Source organism: Herpailurus yagouaroundi, unplaced genomic scaffold (assembly GCF_014898765.1).
Source record: "Herpailurus yagouaroundi ecotype Mexico unplaced genomic scaffold, PumYag 159, whole genome shotgun sequence".
Classification (NCBI taxonomy): Eukaryota; Metazoa; Chordata; class Mammalia; order Carnivora; family Felidae; genus Herpailurus; species Herpailurus yagouaroundi.
In genome coordinates, this window is record NW_024412400.1 from 78548676 (window position 1) to 78566801 (window position 18126).

General features: G+C 41.2%; 1 protein-coding gene across 3 annotated transcripts in view; it reads left to right on the forward strand.

Annotated features, from left to right (window-relative positions):
- KNG1 (kininogen 1) overlaps positions 1-14394 on the forward strand; it is a 29272-nt gene extending 14878 nt beyond the window's left edge. Inside the window, exons 6-11 of one of the 3 annotated variants that reach the window (XM_040481040.1) lie at positions 3918-4002; positions 4870-5042; positions 10278-10385; positions 10503-10589; positions 12033-12110; positions 13928-14083. In XM_040481040.1, coding sequence (XP_040336974.1) covers positions 3918-4002; positions 4870-5042; positions 10278-10385; positions 10503-10589; positions 12033-12110; positions 13928-13948 — 552 coding nt within the window. In that variant the 3' untranslated portion in view covers positions 13949-14083. Of the gene's footprint in view, positions 1-3917; positions 4003-4869; positions 5043-10277; positions 10386-10502; positions 10590-12032; positions 12111-13927; positions 14084-14160 lie in introns of those variants that run through there. The other 2 variants (XM_040481039.1, XM_040481041.1) reach the window with 2 other exon arrangements.
- The last annotated feature ends 3732 nt before the right edge of the window (positions 14395-18126 follow it).

An 18126-nucleotide genomic window follows, 5' to 3' on the forward strand; every position in this document is an offset into this window, starting at 1 on the left:
TGCTGTTCAAAGTGTGTTACAACGACCAGCAGCATCAGCATCACCAGGGAAGCTGTTAGAAAAGTAGCATCTCAACCGCCCCCATGCCTTCTAAATCAGAATCTGCATATTAACAAGATCCTCAGGTGATTTGTTTGCATACTAAAGCTTGAAAAGCACCACATAAGAGGTTTCATAAGTAGTTCGCAGGCCATGCTGCATATTAGAATCACTCAGCTAGCTTTAAAAAATGCCTATTCCCAGGCCATTCCCCCAGACGTTCTGATGTAATTGGCCTGGGTGTGTCCCTGGAATCAGAATGATCTAAAATCTGCTCACGTAAACTAAATATGCCGATAGAATTGAGAACCTTTGGGCTACTTCCAGCTTCCTCACCCCATCCAAAATTAAGATATCGTGAATGTGGTGTTCGCTGTATCTTTAAAAAATATGACATTATATATATGTTCCTTTATTGGAATATACATATATAGAAAACTTTAAGAAATGCAGAAACATAAAAAAAAAAAAATAACACTGAATCACACATGCCCAAACATCCAAAGATATCTTAGTATATTTCCCTCTTGTCTTTTTTGTAGGGGATATGGATAATTTTTGGTAATTTTTTTGTCTGTATATATATCTAGAATATTTCTCACTAATGATAATCCTAGATTCATTTTGTTTTTTGTTGTTGGTTATTGCTATTAGGAATTAAACCCTTATGTTTTTACTTTTTCTCTTTTAAATAAGTTATTATATATACAACTGTATCAATTTTTATTTATTTTTCTTATATCCAGCAACTTCACTGAATTCTTATTAGCTCTAACAGCTTCTCATTGATTCTTTTCATCCAGGCATACAATAATATGTTATGCAAAAAATACCTTTATTTTCTTCTTTCTGATGCTTATTTTTTTGTTCTATGTCTCAATGAATTGACCCAAATAGCCAGAGATAATTTTTGAAAAGATGGTGATTACACACTGTCATGTTTTAGGCCTGATTTTATTTGGAAAGCCTCTAGAATTTTGTCATTATTTTGCTGTGGGTTCCAGGCAGACATTCGTTGTCATGTTAAGGAAGCATCCTTACATTCCTGTTCTTTAAAGAGTTTTGTTCTGTTTTGGTTTGGTTTTAAATAAGGAATTGGTATTGAATTTAGCTTTAGAATAGATGTTAAAATATGATATTAAATTTTTCTAATTTAATCTGTTATGTTGTTTTGACAGCTTTCCTAACAGCGATCTTTAGATTCTTAAACTGAGCTCACTATGTGTTTAGTGTTAATTATTATTTAAATATGCTTTTGGATCCTATTTCTAGTTTAGAAATTCTACATCTATATTTACAAATGAAAGTGGCTTAACAGTTTCTGGGTGTGTGTTTGTATGTGTGTTCTATTTTTTTAGGTTTTAATATCTTGATTACAGTTTTACAGAATGAAAATACTTTGCCACTATTTTCTTTTCTTTTTTTTTTTAAGTTTATTTATGTTATTCTAGTAATCTCTATGCCCATTGTGGGGCTTGAACCTATGACCCTGAGATCAAAAGTCATCTGCTCCACCAACTGAGCCAGCCAAGCACCTCTGCCACTATTTTCTGTATTCAGAGACAGTTTATATAACATGGGAATATATATACCTTAATTTTTGAAATTATTCATCCATAAAACATCTCTGTTATTTGGAGGTGGAAAGTAGAATGGAAGTTTAGACTAGGAATAGCATTCTCTCCTTCTTCTCCAGTCATTGGTCTATTCAAGTTTTCTTCTTGTTTGTTTGTTTTTTTTTTTTTTTAATTTTTTTTTCAACGTTTATTTATTTTTGGGACAGAGAGAGACAGAGCATGAACGGGGGAGGGGCAGAGAGAGAGGGAGACACAGAATCAGAAACAGGCTCCAGGCTCCGAGCCATCAGCCCAGAGCCTGACGCGGGGCTCGAACTCACGGACCGCGAGATCGTGACCTGGCTGAAGTCGGATGCTCAACCGACTGCGCCACCCAGGCGCCCCTGTTCTTGTTTTTAAGTCAATATTGGTTATTTATAGTTTTTGAGGAAAGTATCTATTTCTTTGGGATTTAAATGATCATATACTTGTTTATAATATTCTGTTATGTTTTTATACTTCTCTGTATACTTTGCTATGTTACCTTTCATATACATTTGATTTTTTTCCTTACCCCAAGAGTGATCTTTTGGATTTTTTTAAAAATGTTTATTTATTTATTTTGAGAGACAGAGGGAAAGAGAGCAAGCAAGTGAGCAGGGGAGTGACAGAGAGAGAGAGAGAGAGAGAGAGAGAGAGACAGAGAGAATCCTAAGCAGCTTCCTAGTTATCAGCAGGGAGCCCTATGCGGGCTCAGTCTCACAAATCATGAGGTCATGACCTGAGCCAAAATCAAGAGGGATGCTTAACTGACTGAGCCACTTAGGTGCCCCTGGATTTATTTTTTAATGCTAGTGCTTTCTGTTTTCTAACTTATCAGTTTTGAAAAGTTTATAATCTGGCTCTATCTTGTTTTCTCCTTCTTATTTTCCTTGAGCCTATTTATTATTCTGTTTCCTTTTTGAATTTCTTGAGAGAAACACCTACATTTGGAGTTGTTTTGTTTGTTTCTCATCTCCCTTTTTAAATTACAAAAGCAGGGGTGCCTGGGTGGCGCAGTCGGTTGGGCATCCGACTTCAGCCAGGTCACGATCTCGCGGTCCGTGAGTTCGAGGCCCGCGTTGGGCTCTGGGCTGATGGCTCAGAGCCTGGAGCCTGTTTCCGATTCTGTGTCTCCCTCTCTCTCTGCCCCTCTCCCGTTCATGCTCTGTCTCTCTCTGTCCCAAAAATAAATAAACGTTGAAAAAAAAAATTTAAAAAAAAATTACAAAAGCATATAAAGCCACAAGTTAATTCTAAATGGTGCTCTGGCAATATGATGCGGAATTCTCATTTTTCTTCTTTCGTCTCTCACTTTTTTCCTTATCCAAGGAACCCTGCCTATTTAGGCAAATGTGCTTATATTTCCAAGTTGTTTATTTGTTTAAATTTATGTCATTAATTTTCAGGGAGTTTTTTTTTTTTTTTCCTTTTGGTGCTGAGGCCAAAGAACATGGCCTGTATTGTTTTTGATTTGCTAAATTTATTGAGCCGTTTTTGTGACCTAGAATGGAAGCGATTAAAAATTTTGCATCATACTTATGAAAGTGTCACTTTAAATCATGTGTATTGTATGAAATTATGATTTAAATAAATCTTTATTATGTTACTCAAGTCTTCTGTGACCTTATTTATTTATTTATTCCATTTGGCCTGTCTTAGGTTTATACTTGTACATTAAATTTTCCCACCACAATGATTTTTATCCATTTCTATTCCTATACATTTTCTGCTTTATGTATCTTGATCCCATGCTTCTAGACTGTATCTTTTACAAAAATAAAATAATCTTTTTTACTACATTTGTGAGGTTTTTTGTTACCTTGAATTTTACTTTTTCCAATATTAATTATATTTTAGCTCCTTTTTTTTGTCATACTTGCCTGCTACAGCTTTGCTCATTCATTATATTTAACCTTTCTTTTTTTATGATCAGAAATTATACTTGAAGATGCAATACATTAATTTTGTTTTTAACTTAATCTAAAAACCTTTGCCTTTCTAAAAGAAAATTTTATCCATTCATTTATATGGTTATTATTTCTATACTAGGTATTCCTATCATCTCGTTTCATGTTTCTGTGGGTTTGTGTCTACTGTTCATTGTTGATGCTGTTAACTAATTGTTTTTTATTCTCCCTTTGCGATCAGACTGTGTTTCCTTTTGGTTCTCTCTGTGATGATTTGTAAAGTCAATATACTATTTTTAGTATACTAGTTGTTTATTTAAAGCTTCTTAAACATGTGTTAACTTTATGTACCTATGTCCTTTTTAAAAACCAGGATATCGGTGAATGTACAGATCACGCACACGTGGATCTGCAGCTAAGAATTGCTTCTTTGTCGCAGAAGTGTGAACTCTATCCAGGTAGGAGCTGATGCGTGCTAGTGCTCTATGCTGCATGTTGGTCGCGGACAACTAGCTAGGTCTTTTCACAGAACTCGTGCTTTGGTGTCTGTCTTTGGCACAAAGTCTATATGACCAGCGGGTTTACTGAGAACAACTTAGCCCATCTCTGCCCAGCAGTATGGCGGTAGGCATAGGGGAGACTGCTCTGGAAGTAGCTGGAAGGGAATGTCGTGGCAAAAGGGGAAATTGCTGGCCTCTGGGTACAACACCAGCCAGTTTCCTTGTACAAGATGTCCCTAAAATCAGGTGCTGTAAATGGGGAAAGCTGCATCTCATTTTTGACCACTCAGAGTAAAAATAAGCCTTTCAATTAAAGATTTTCCCCCCTACATGTTATAATGGAGGGAAAGGGAAATACTGCCAAGATTATGGTCAAGTCCTTATTTCTTATGTCAAGAGTCAGCTTTTCCCATCCTCGGAAGATAGTTGTATACATTTCCTGATGAGAAGCATGACTGAAGCTAGCTGCTCCCGGGAAAAATAGGACTTAGATTTTTCCCACTAGAGAATCTTTCCTTTAAGTGAAGCATTGCTTTTTGCAGTTTCAATGACAAATGCAAAAACTTAGGAAAAGTACAGCATATCAATTGAGCCACTAGTGTCTCCTGATTGAATGTTTCCCCTAACCACACTTGGCTCTGAGAAGAGGAAAAGAGGAGAGGCAGTAAGGTGAAGGTCAGACAGACGACCTCCACCCACTCACTCCTGGGCCTTGGGCTGTCATGTGATCCTCTGTAAATGACCCTGCAGGTCATGTGCAGGGGAGATAGTAGGCTACACTTCTCCTTCAGTGACACGCTGACTTAAAAGCTGATTTTTTTTCAGGAGAGGATTTTATAGAACCGCCTCCCAGTATTTGCCCTGGCTGTCCCAAAGAGATACCTGTCAACAGCCCAGAGCTGGAGGTGGCTCTGAATCATTCCACTGCAAAGCTTAATGCAGAGAATAATGGAACGTTCTATTTCAAGATTGACCACGTGAAAAGTGCAACAGTACAGGTCTGTAAATTATGCTACAAAAATAGTGATCTTATAGCCGATGTGTGAATTGCTTACTAATTTTACCACTGTCCTTGGCTCTGCATTGAGAACCAGTGTCACGGTGAACAGGATTTGGGAGATTTCAATTTCAAGTCCCAACCTCGCTGCCTTCTTTGTGAGTGATCTTGGAAGAGTCACTTAGAACATTTTCTCCATTTTCTCTCTGTAAACGATAGGGGTGAAGATCAAATAAGAACATATATGTCAGTCACTTTTCAAACTCTCCATCGCTCTCTAAATACTAACAACTATTCTATAATTAACAAAATTCAGTGCTAGGAGAAGCAAGAGTCATTCTTTGCCTTTCTGGGCTCATCTCTCACGGTGGCATCACTTTGTGCCTTGGGCTCAGCCCCATCATCTGTCACTGCCCAGGCTGTCTTCACCCCCTCACCCCCAAGTCATTTCTCCCCTACCTGGGGGACCCTTCCCTCCTACAAATGTACCCTCTGGGGATTCATCTCTCTTTCCATGCCCTGTCAATAGAGGCTAAGTAGTGTCCTGGTCCAGGGGTTAAGAGACCCAGCTTTACCACAGCACCACCAATGTCCTCAGCAACCCCATAGCCAGCCACTCAGACTCACTCAGCCCTTGTGGCCCCATCTGAAAATTGAGTGGCTGGATTAATAGATCCCAAATTCCTTCCACTCCAGCAACCTATGACCAATGTATTCATGAACAGAGTCCTATGGTAGACCTCAAAACTGGCTTCCGTAAATACCAGCTAAAGAAAAGTCATCAAAATAAAACCAAACTGTTACAGCAAGCCAACATGATCTTTATAATCTGGTGAAAGAGATATCACTAAAAACGAGTTCATACTTTTGACTTAGTAATTGAATTTCTAGAAATAGAAACTAGAAGTCGTCTTTATGGACAGTGATATTCGTTGCAGCTTTAACAATAAAAGCCAAAAAGAAAAGGTAAACTGTCAAAATGATCAATAATACAGAGGTGATGAAATACGTCTTGCATGCCCTTCATTCTTTTTTTTTTTTTTTTTAACGTTTATTTATTTTTGGGACAGAGAGAGACAGAACATGAACGGGGGAGGGGCAGAGAGAGAGGGAGGCACAGAATCGGAAACAGGCTCCAGGCTCTGAGCCATCAGCCCAGAGCCCGACGCGGGGCTCGAACTCACGGACCGCGAGATCGTGACCTGGCTGAAGTCGGACGCTTAACTGACTGCGCCACCCAGGCGCCCCTGGCATGCCCTTCAAATGGAGCAAATAAGCAGCAGCTTAAAGTATCTTTCTGACACGCTCTTGGCGTGTGGGCAATGACCTGTGTTAAAATATGCAGTGGAAAACAAGAAGCCATAAAACTGAACACACATTCATCTTTGAAAAAGTACAGAAAACAGGGGCGCCTGGGTGGCTCAGTTGATAATGCGTCCGACTTCAGCTCAGGTCATGATCTCACGGTCTGTGAGTTTGAGCCCCGCATCAGGCTCTGTGCTGACAGCTCGGAGCCTGGAGCCTGCTTCGGATTCTGTGTCTCCCTCTCTCTCTGCTCCTCCCCTGCTCACACTCTGTCTCTGTCTCTCTCTCTCTCTCAAAAATAAACATTAGGGGCGCCTGGGTGGCGCAGTCGGTTAAGCGTCCGACTTCAGCCAGGTCACGATCTCGCGGTCTGTGAGTTCGAGCCCCGCGTCGGGCTCTGGGCTGATGGCTCGGAGCCTGGAGCCTGTTTCCGATTCTGTGCCTCCCTCTCTCTCTGCCCCTCCCCCGTTCATGCTCTGTCTCTCTCTGTCCCAAAAATAAATAAACGTTGAAAAAAAAAATAAAAAAAAAATAAATAAAAAATAAACATTAAAAAAAAATTTTTTTTTTAAAGTACAGAAAACAATGCTGAAAAGAAACAGGTGCCTCACGCTATTCACAGTGGTGGTTTTTAGGCGCCAGCCCAATGGTCTATTTATTTCCATCCTTCTAATTTCCTGTTTTAGTTTTTTTTTTTATAACCGGAAGAAAACCCCTAAATGAATGGTATTAAAGTGAATCAAACCTGACCCTTTGATCTGTCTCCTACTCAGGCACTTATTCCTGCCCCCCCACCCCCCTCCATGTCATTACCCTCTCCCTGGTCTCGCTGGCACGTGGCCCACACCAGATTCACTTGGGGAAGATAGCAATCTGTGCTACTCCTGTTTGTCACCTTTCCTTTGCAATTTGCATCTCTGCTTCCCTGTGAATGTCCCTTATTCGTAATGTTGCCGTAGTAGCACTGTCCTCTGCCCTTTATTACATGCCAGAGGTCTGCTGTCAGGGAGAGAATCACTAATTCCCAAGCGCGAATATATAGCTGTCTTAGTTGTTACAATTCTCTCTGTAAATTAGCACATCAACGTTCTAGCGTGTATGCGCTAGATGTATGCAAGGATGCCAGGGAACACCACCAGGTAATGCTGTGAATCGAAGGGATCCCACATCCCTTCTTTTGCCAGATCAATCGGGAATGTTGTGAAAATTTCAAACTTACTTGTAAGAAATTAATCTTTGTTGCTGTTTGCCTTGAAAGAGAAGAATTTGCTCGTAGATCTTCGAGGCACAGCCTTGATGGAAGCAGCCAATTTACTAAAACCCAGTTTATTGTTAAGATGACGTTGCTAAGAGCCAACCTCCAAATGACCAACCTGCCAAGTTGCTAGAGATTTATTTTACGGTTTTAGTCTTGCCTTGGCTTTGCATGTTTAGTCCTGTTTGAATGCATGTCCATTTCAAGCTGGTGTCATATTTCAGAAACCGAGAACTTCTTAAATCCTCTATTTTTCACACGTGAATGGCTGTGGTTTCTGTCACGTGCTGTTTGTTCCTGCCTCACCCCTGCTGCCGCTGCCATCAGTGTTCCTCCCTGCCTCTGCTCAAACGAATATACGTCAAGGATCTGTGTGTGCACATTAAGGAACTTCTCCTTTGACAAAGTCCTAGAAATGTCAAGGGATACGTATACGTCTAAGACGATGCAAATTGCCAAATTACAAAAACATTGGCAGTTATGCCAATTTACATTCACGTCAGCTGGGTATTTAGACACTGATTAATGGTCTTGAATTCTACTCCTACCAGCAGTCATCGAGGCTGCATGTTCCCCACACCTGGCCAACACCAGGCATCATCGCTGGTTTTCATCTTTGCCAACATGGGAGATTAAAAACGATGTTGCATTGCTTTTTTAAGGTGCATACCCTTGGTTACTAATGAAGTAAATGCTTTTTTCCAGGACAAATGACCATTTTAACTTCTTTTCTGAAATATCTATTCACGTCCTTTGCACATTGGTTTTGGCGCTGGGCTTTATATTGATCCTACATCATATTTTTCCCAGTTTGCCTTGCTACTTTGCTTACGGTGATTTTTGAGAATCAGTTTTCATTTCTGTATAGTCAAATTTAGACAGTTTTTTCCTTCCTTTAGGTTTCCTTCCTCTGCTTTTCACCTAGGAAAGACCTTCCTCATCCTGAGATCTGATGAATATTTACTTATATCTTTCTAGCTTGTTAATTTAATTTTTAAAATGCATATGGAACTTATATTGCTATATAGTGTTCTCCACTTTAAGAGCAAAACTTGGGCAGGATGGATTTAAGCAGGAAGACTTCTGATAAGAATGATACTTGATGATGATGGCAATATGGATGTGACCTTGAGGCCCTCAAACAGAAGGTCCTCCCTCTGGACCCTGAATAAAGTTGGGTCTACAACTGTGGTTTGCAACTTTCTAAGGCAACATCACATTGATCAACCCTAAGGCCAAAAAATTGGATCAAAGTATACTCTGAAATGAGCAAGAAAATTAATGACCACCAAAGCATAGACTCTAACACTCTCTTAGAACCTTCCTCACCACTTACACATACACTTGGAGTTTTAGAAGTTAAATATTATATTTGTCTTAAGATTTTAACCATGCTTACCCAGCAAGACCATGGCAGGAAAGAGGGAGGAGGAGCTTTAGTTCTTCCTACAATTCTGCTTTCCTCACCTGCCTCCCATCATGCTTTCCCCATGTTTTCACAAAGTATAAGGAGACAGGGAAGCTGTTGACGTTTGCTTTTATAAAAATTGGATTGTACTATCAGTCCATAACTTCATTTTTTTCACTAAGGGTCATCCCTCCAGGTCAACAGATATGCATGATGTATTCTCTTGATGGCTACATAATCTCTCTCTCTCTCTCTCTCTCTCTCTCTCTCTCTCTCTCTCTCTCGCACACACACACACACTTAAATACTAGAATTAAATACCAAATACCTTGGTCTAGAAACCACACCAACTTTTCAATACCTAATAAAAACATTTTTATGCCGTGTATTTTTCAAGGATAGAATAAGTATAAGATATGACATTTTAAAATGACTTAAAAAGCCACACTTGGGACTTGGTTAAAGTCAGAGTGGTTTAAAAACATGATTTTATTTTGTAAATAAATTGTGCCTCTCCTAGACTGAAAAAAAATTTGGGCCATAAATTGCTTAATGGAAGACAGCATTGTGTAATGACTAATGCTGTTGATAGAGATTAAAACAAATTCTTGGGGGTGCCTGGGTGACCTCAGGCGGTTGAACATCTGTCTCTTGGTTTTGGGTCAGGTCATGATCTCATGGTTCGTGGGTTCAAGCCCTGCACTGGGCTCAACACTGACAGCATGGAGCCTGCTTGGGATTCTCTCTCTCCCTCTCACTGCCTCTCTCTCAACATAAATAAATAAACAAACTAAACCCCAAATTCTTAATATCAAAAAGAAAGAGAAGGAAGCTCAAAAATGCAAATAATTTTTCTAATTCCATAATTTCTATGGTGGTACTAACTCAGTATTTCTCAGTATTTTCAAAGAAAATGTTTAAGTTTTTCTTCCTACTTTTCTTAGATTCCATTACAACTTGCACCCTTGAGTCATTCATGAATTTTGCAGCGGTTGAACAATAAAGCTCAGAAAAATATAAAAATAGAAATTACAGTTTGCTTCCACCCCCCATTAGAAAAGGAAATGAGACTAGCCATTAGCCAAATATTTTTCACATGCATACAGATTGAAAGTTTTGTTGTCAAACATTTGTCCTTTTCTGTGTAACTCTCATTTGGTCAGTATATAATTCAAATGGCAATATTCTTCCCTAAAAGTCCTTAGGGTAAAAACATATGATTTATTATACAATATTAATCAGGCTCCTCCTTTGTGCTAATCTTCCAGGTGGTGGCTGGAAAGAAATTTTCTATTGAGTTCACAGCCAGGGAAACCACGTGCTCCAAGGAAAGTAACGAAGAGTTGACAGAAAGTTGCAATACCAATAAATTTGGAGTGAGTAGTAACACAACTGTATACTTGTTCCTTGGAAACCTTTTTGATGTGTTATACTTGTTTAAGCATCTCATGAATAACACTGTTCTCTCTTTTGACTTCTGTTTTCATGGATAGAAAATTCTAGACTGTAAAGCTGAAGTTTATGTGATACCTTGGGAGAAGAAAATTTACCCTACTGTCCACTGTCAATCACAGGGAGAGGTATGATTCTCATTACAGTCAGCTTGGGTCAATGTTGCTCATTCTGAAGTCCTATTTGGGGGTTGGAAATAAACCATTATTTAAGTGAATTGGGAGACTATCTTCTTAAAATGGGGAGAACTCTCACATTTCTGTGCTGATCTCTTTATGGCTAGAAATGAGAGCAGCAGCCCTCTCAACTACTTGTCATGCATTGTCAGCATCCCATTGTCAGTGCGTACTCTCTTGGCAAAGTGCACACCCTGCTGGGAGAGTTGACACAAACTGTGTACCTTCGAGGCGTGCCTGAGACGAGGCACAGCTCTCCAGTGCCCACTGCTAATGTCCAAGGAGCTCTGGAGAAATGCAGATCTCAGCCCCACTCCACATCTACTGACTCAAAATCTGCATTTAACGTGATCGCTGTAGGATTCATACCCATGTTCAAGTTTGGGAAGCACTGGTTTGCATCATTTTTTTAATTTGTAGAAGATCCCTGGGAGGTAAGTGAGACTTTCCCCATGTCAAGGTTATGATACTAAATATTACAAAGATGCTGAGGTCCTAGGGTGAATAACAACAGTATCAAGTGCATCTCTGTCCCAGGCTCTGTAGTGAGAGCTTCACACATATTTTCCTCCTGACACCTCTATGAGGCAAGTGCTATTATCATCCTATTTACAGATGGGAGAAGTGAAGCCCGCGATGCTTGGATTCAAATCTAGATCAAATAAGAACCCACCCTATTCACTGTCACGCTGATAACTAGTAGGGTCTGACTGGTGTGACGCCCAAAACCATGCTCTTTGCACCGCCAGACATTGCCTCCAACCATCACATTCTCACAGGTAGTGAAATTGTAGAATTGTAGGTAGAAATAACCCACAAGTCCGTATCTTCAATGCATTCAGCCTCTTCTCACTTTTTTTCTGACTTGGGTTTTTGCCATGTGTATGTACGTATATAGCCTAACACAAACATTATACAAAGACTGCATTTCAAGCTTGTGAACATGTCCTAATGTGTTTCAGTCCAACAAAGTAATTGTGGATATACGCTCCCTAGATATTCAGCTCATGCAAGCCCACATAGGACCTTTTAGGATAAAGACAGTAATTGTGCTGAAAGAAACAGTATTGATGAATAAATAATGTGTTGTGGCTTATACAATCATAGACTTAGAAGGTACGCTAGAGATCATGTAGTTCAACCACCCAGCTTTTCCAGATGAAGAAAAAACTCTCCAGCTTAGATGATTAAGAACAATACCCACAAATTATAAAATCAATCAAAAGAGGAAAAAATATTCATTTCAACCTCTTTTCAATATTAATATAGTGTTTAAAGTCTGGTAGACTTGCCCCATTGTAAACCAAGATAGCATTGCCAAAATTCAGTCCCTTCTGTCTTCATTGATAGTATGGTTTCCGCAGTAATGCATTCATCTTAATATTTCCTGTTTAGACCACATTGATGAAAAGGCCTCCAGGTTTTTCACCTTTCCGATCAGTACAAGTGGAGAAAACAAAAGAAGGAACAACTGTAAGTCCACCCCACACTTCCATGGCATCTGTACAAGATGAAGAGCAGGATTCAGGAAAAGAACAAGGACCCACTCGTGGGCATGGCTGGGGTCATGGAAAGCAAATAAAACATGGCTTTGGCCATGGCCATAAACATGAGCATGACCAAGGCCATAGGCACAATAGGGGACGTGGCCTTGGCCATGGACATCAAAAACAACATGGCTTTGGCCATGGACATCAACAGCAACATGGCCTTGGTCATGGACATCGACAGGAACTTGACTATGATCTTGAACACCAAGGGAGACATGGCCTTGGCCATGGACATCAAAGGGGACGTGGCCTAGCCCATGGACATACCCATGAGCATGGTCATGGCCATGGAAAATATAAAAATAAAAGAAAAGACAATGAAAAGGACAATGGTTGGAGAATAGAGCATTTGGCAAGTTCTTCTGAAGATAGTACTACCTCTTCTGCACAGACACAAGAGAAGACAGAAGGGCCAACACCCCTCCCTCCCCTAGCCCAGCCAGGTATAGCAGTTACCTTGCCTGACTTTCAGGACTCAGATCTCATTGCAGCTGTGATGTCTAACACACCACCAACTCCCACAGAGAGTGATGATGATTGGATCCCTGACATCCAGATAGAAAAAAATAGCCTTTCATTTAACCTGATACCTGACTTTCCAGAAAAAACCTCCCCCAAATGTCCCGGACGCCCCTGGAAGCCAGTTAATGGAATGAATCCAACTGTGGAAATCAAAGAGTTTCATGATTTTGATCTCTCTGATGCTTTGCATTAATTTATGCAGCCATGAGTCTTTCTTTAGCATGTCAGCATTCCTTCCCTCCACTGTCTAAATATCTTGATACAATGCACTGAGAGCCATGAAGCTTCAGAACAGCCTAGAAAGAAGGGGTGAGACTCCCAGTGGGGACACCGTCAATCTCTGGATGACATAAAACTGTGTGCAGAATCCTAAATCCTCTCTGGGACTTCCTCAGAAGTTTTCTTAACTAGCACAGAAAATGGACAAACTGATGTGCCTTACGGCCTGTGGCAATTTGCTTTTCTGATGACGAATGTGTGCCTTAAAATGCATGCCATCGATTTTCATACAAAGATTCGTGACATTCTGAATAAAGTGTGGCATCTGATCCCTGAGCACAAGTGCAAATAAGGGAAGTCAAGAGACTGAATGCTGAATTTCTTAATGGGAAAAAAATAAAAATAATAAAACCTCCAGAGGTTATTAAGAGGGACAACAAGAAAGAAAGCCAGCGTGGCCAAAGAGAGGATAGGGCGGAAGTAGATGAACTGATTTTCTGTTTCCAAAAGGGCTAGTTACATTACTCCCACATGAAAAAGCTGTCCTGATAATTCTCTTTCTGGGTGACAGTGTTTCCTGTAAGCCCATAATCTCCGTTTAGTCATTAAGGAGCCTTTGCAACAAGGCTTTCAAATAGGAGTTTTCTGCCTGTTTATTTGTTGTCCAGACCACATCGAGTAATCCTTAGTTTTTAGCAGCTCTGAGTTTAGTGATAAGGATGGAAAGCAGAAGAAGTAATATAGAGGCAGGCTTGCCAAGGAAAACCTTTGTTTAATCATTGACAAGGGAATATCATAAGATGTGATGCAAATTTCATTCAGAAATTTTATGAGGAAATTCCTCTCTGGCCTCCCTTTATGATCATATCATCTTTTTGCTGTGACATTGAAGGTACTGATTTTTGCAAAGGAGAACAGTATGATCAATGTGATTGTCTCCAAGTGCCTTATACCACGAGGAGGCATTTATTTTCTAAGCCTTGCTATGCTTTTGCCTAGGGAGACAAGATAGGGGTTTAAACGGCTGCGCTTACTGTGGATGAATGTGTCCCTGCTACTTTGATTCATTGGATGCATTTGAACCTCCGAGTTTTTATTTCATTTCAAATATCATCTGTACTTTTAAATAAAGAACCGATGATGTCAGGAAAAAGTCTCGTCTTGTCAACTGGTGGCTTCACCTTTCTTTTACCTAATGATATCAGATTAACAGAGTTTTACTATACTTACAGAGGCATCTAAGGCCCTGCGAATACATGGGCCGACCTCGGGAGGCAGGGGCCGAGCCAGCAGCTGGGAGTGAGGTCTCTTGACCAGTGGGCAGAACCTTCACGCCTGGCCCAGTAGCCCCAACAACCCCTATCACCAGCCCTGCGTGGAAGGACAAGATGGGATACAATTTACAGAGAAGAATGCCATTTTACTGTTCTGCTGCTGGGTGAAATAAAGTTCAGTCTTGATGCTCTGGTTCCTGGTGGTCTTCTTTTGGCCACACCATCCTCAGCAAAGCCCAGTGGGTGGGAGAGCCAGTGCTACGGCTCTGCCATGGAAACTCATAGCCCAACTCTAGAGCGTCCTTGCTAACCGGGGCAGGAATCCTTTAAGTGAGGCTTTGCTAACCAAGACCTCCTGATGGGTGCTCAATACAGGGTCAGCGGGTCAGGTTTCTACCAGCAATCTGAGGACTCTCTCTCAGCCTCCCCTTCCTCCTCCTCCTGATTCCCAGCCTAAACCTAAAGGTAATTTCATTTTATTATTGGTTTTTATGATCCAGATAATTATCAAAAAAGAAAGACAAATCTTTTGTTAATATGCTACCAACTTCTTCTTGTCAGAAAATACCTCATTTCAAACACCTTTTGAAGAAAGGTAAAATTATCATTTTGGTCTGAGGAAAGGAGAAAATAGGAAGCCAGTAGAATAAAAAGTGATAAAGGGGCACCTGGGTGGCTCAGTCGGTTACGCGTCCGACTCTTGATTTTGGCTTGGGTCACGATCTCATGGTTTGTGGGATCGAGCCCTGCATCGGGCTCTGTACTGACATTGAGGAGCCTGCTTGGGATTCCCTCTCTCTCCCCTCCCTTTCCTGCCCCTCCCCCACTCATGTGCGCATGCTCTCTCTCTCTCAAAATAAAGAAACATCTTTTTAAAAAGCAATAGAGATTTTAAATTTTCTGTACTGAGTGGATCGAATGCCTGTTATAGCCATTTACTGTGCTAGACCATTTCCTTTTGGTGTGTGACTTAATCCTCATGACCACTCTGAGGTCCCCGTGATCACCTTTCTTTCACAAGGAGGAAACTGTAGCTCTCAGTGCGCTGCCCAGGGTCACACAGTCAATATGTGACGGAACTGGCATTCAAACTCGGAGCTTTTGAACTGTGCTACACCATCTTATCAGGAGGCCTTATTATCAACATTGTCATTATAAAAAACCACACGAAGATAACTTCTGATTCCAGGATCATTATCTCAATTCCAAGCCCCTTTTTAACTACTTCACCTTGGCAGGTGCTGTTTGGAGTCAGGCGGCCGGCCTTGGCCGTTTTCCACATGTTTAGCATGAGGTCCCAAGAAGAGAAGTTTTAAAAGACAAATCCTTTCCCTCAGAGAGCGTACAATCACATTGGGCAGTCAAGACTAACGCACATAGAACAGACATTTAATCCAAGCCACGATTACTTGGGGAGCAAGGCAGGAGCTTGACTAATGTGATAGGAAGCCATGCGGAGGTGGAGAGGCCAACGTGAACAGAGAAAATGAAGCCCGGGTGGGAGTTTCAGCGAGGTCAGCCATGGAGTGCCTTTGACATCTCTTGAGCTGAGATGGGCCGAAGAGTGTTTAAGACCCATTATTCAGAAGATTCTGGAGTGCACAGATCAGAGCGAGACCAGCTGGACTCAAGGCAGTCCCCCAGCCATCTCTAGTCCGCCATGCCGTAATGCAAGAATGACCACTCCGGGCTGTCACGTAACGCCTACAGTTCTCACTTTCTTCAGCAACATCAAGTAGGTCCACTTTGGACATTTTTAAAGATAAAATATTCATGAGTCTCCTGTGACCCAGCACCGACCTTTTACGCTTTTTGAAATTTCTGCGCCTTCCTCCCACTCCTGAGCCAAAGGCACACCCACGTTTTTGACTTCGGCTCTGGAACCACATACTCTTTGGCGTGGGAACTTCCTCTCGCCCAGTCCGCCTTCCTCACGTTGTCTAGGCCTAGCAGCTCAGGCAGGATGCCCTTGTTGGCTTTTTACCCCATCGTCCATGTCCTGCTTCTCAGCCTCGTTCCAAAAGACTTAAGGCTGGCTGGTCTCATCCCGGGATGTCCTGCACACATGCTCCAGCCCCTCTGCTGCTGCTCTGTGCCCTCGCCTGGTGGGGATGGCCAGACCTCCCTAAGGCCCCCGCGAGGAAACGTGAGAGGATCCAGTAGACATGATACCAACCCACCCTTTGAAAAGTCCCGGTGTCTTGCCCTGGAGTAAGTCCCTCCACAAGCAAAATAGTATGTCAACACCTTCTGTTAGGTTCTTTTCCTTCAGCCTTCATTTTCCAAGAATCTCCATTTGAGCACCATTCTGTCTTTTGCAAAACTTGAACTGGAGGGATTGCCCAGTGTATTCACATGGGAGGCAGTACGCAAAGTGGTTAAGAATCAGAGTCACGCAGTTAGACGGCCTAAGTCCAAAAGCTGCAATGTAGTCAATTTCTCAAGACCCCGGTTTCCTTATCTGAAATATGATGGTAATAATACCCTCACATCATAGATGTGTGGTGAGACTTAAAGCAGCCCATTCCTTTAATTGGCATAATGCTCAGCACTTGGCAAGCACTCAATAATGGGCAGCTCTCGGGGGCACCTGGCTGGCTCAGTCGGCAGAGCCTGCTGCTCTTGATCTCGGGGTTGTGAGTTCGAAACCCACGTTGGGTACAGAGATTACTATAAAAATAAAGGGTAACTATTATTGCATTACTAGGGCATACACAATATATTATTTTTAGAGCTTCCCTATGGGGGAAAATGTTTTGTCAGACAATGAGGGGTGTTGAACACAGCATACATCCCTTTCTACTTTTGCAGCCATAGCCAGGATGCCAAAGTTGTAATCGACTCGTATCAGGTGGCTGGTAATATCTAGTCTTTCATGTCAGATTCCCCAGGTTCTGAACCTCGGCTTCATGTTAGAGTCACCTGGGGAGCTCTAGACAATATAAGCCCAAATCTCCTGAGTATCACCATTTTTCATAAGTTTTCCATTGATTATAATGCATCCAATGGTAAGGACAATTGATTCAGGCCCTCTCTGTTCTCTTTTTAATCTTAATTATCCAGTTTTACATTGTTCTACTTTATTAAGACTTTTAAATCTTTTTGAAAACAGGAGGGTTATGAAACCTACAAGGGATGGATGGATGGATGGATGGACTGATAGATGACTGTATTATATACACTAGGATTGTCACAATAAGAACAGACAGTTCAAGATGGGTATAAGTGGCATTTCAAAAACTGACAAATTACTTACTAAGTATGAAGAATGAAGGACAAGAATAACTAAAAATGACAAAAAGTTTTCCAGTCTAGCATGCCTAAGGGGATGGTAATGTCACTGAGAGAAGTAAGGAAATGGGGAACTGGTCTGTGGTTTCCAGTAACTCACAAAGAAATGGACTGGCCCAAAAGGCACATAATTTAAGATATTTCAAAAGCTGAATAAAGATATGAAATCAAGGGGTGCCTGGGTGGCTCAGTCAGTTGAGCGTCTGACTTCCGCTCAGGTCATGATCTCACCGTTCGTGAGTTCCAGCCCCGCGTCGGGCTCTGTGCTGACAGCTCGGAGCCTGGAGCCTGCTTCGGATTCTGTGTCTCCCTTTCTCTGCCCCTTCCCCACTCATGCTCTGTCTCTATCTGTCTCTCAAAGATGAGTAAATGTTAAAAAAAATTTTTTAATAAAAAATAAAAAGGATATGAAATCAATACACAAGTGGAGTGTAGAGCACTTCTAAGTCCCACCTCAGATTACCTCATTTACTCTGATATCTGTGGCCCCTGCCATATACACAGGGGAGTATCATAGCTACTCCTGGACGGAGCTTGTGGAGACTGTAATCACAGGACTCCTTCTAGCAAAAAGAAATAAAAGAAAGAAATTATTCTCTGAAAGCAATCTTAGCTTCTATTTCTACTAGTGAA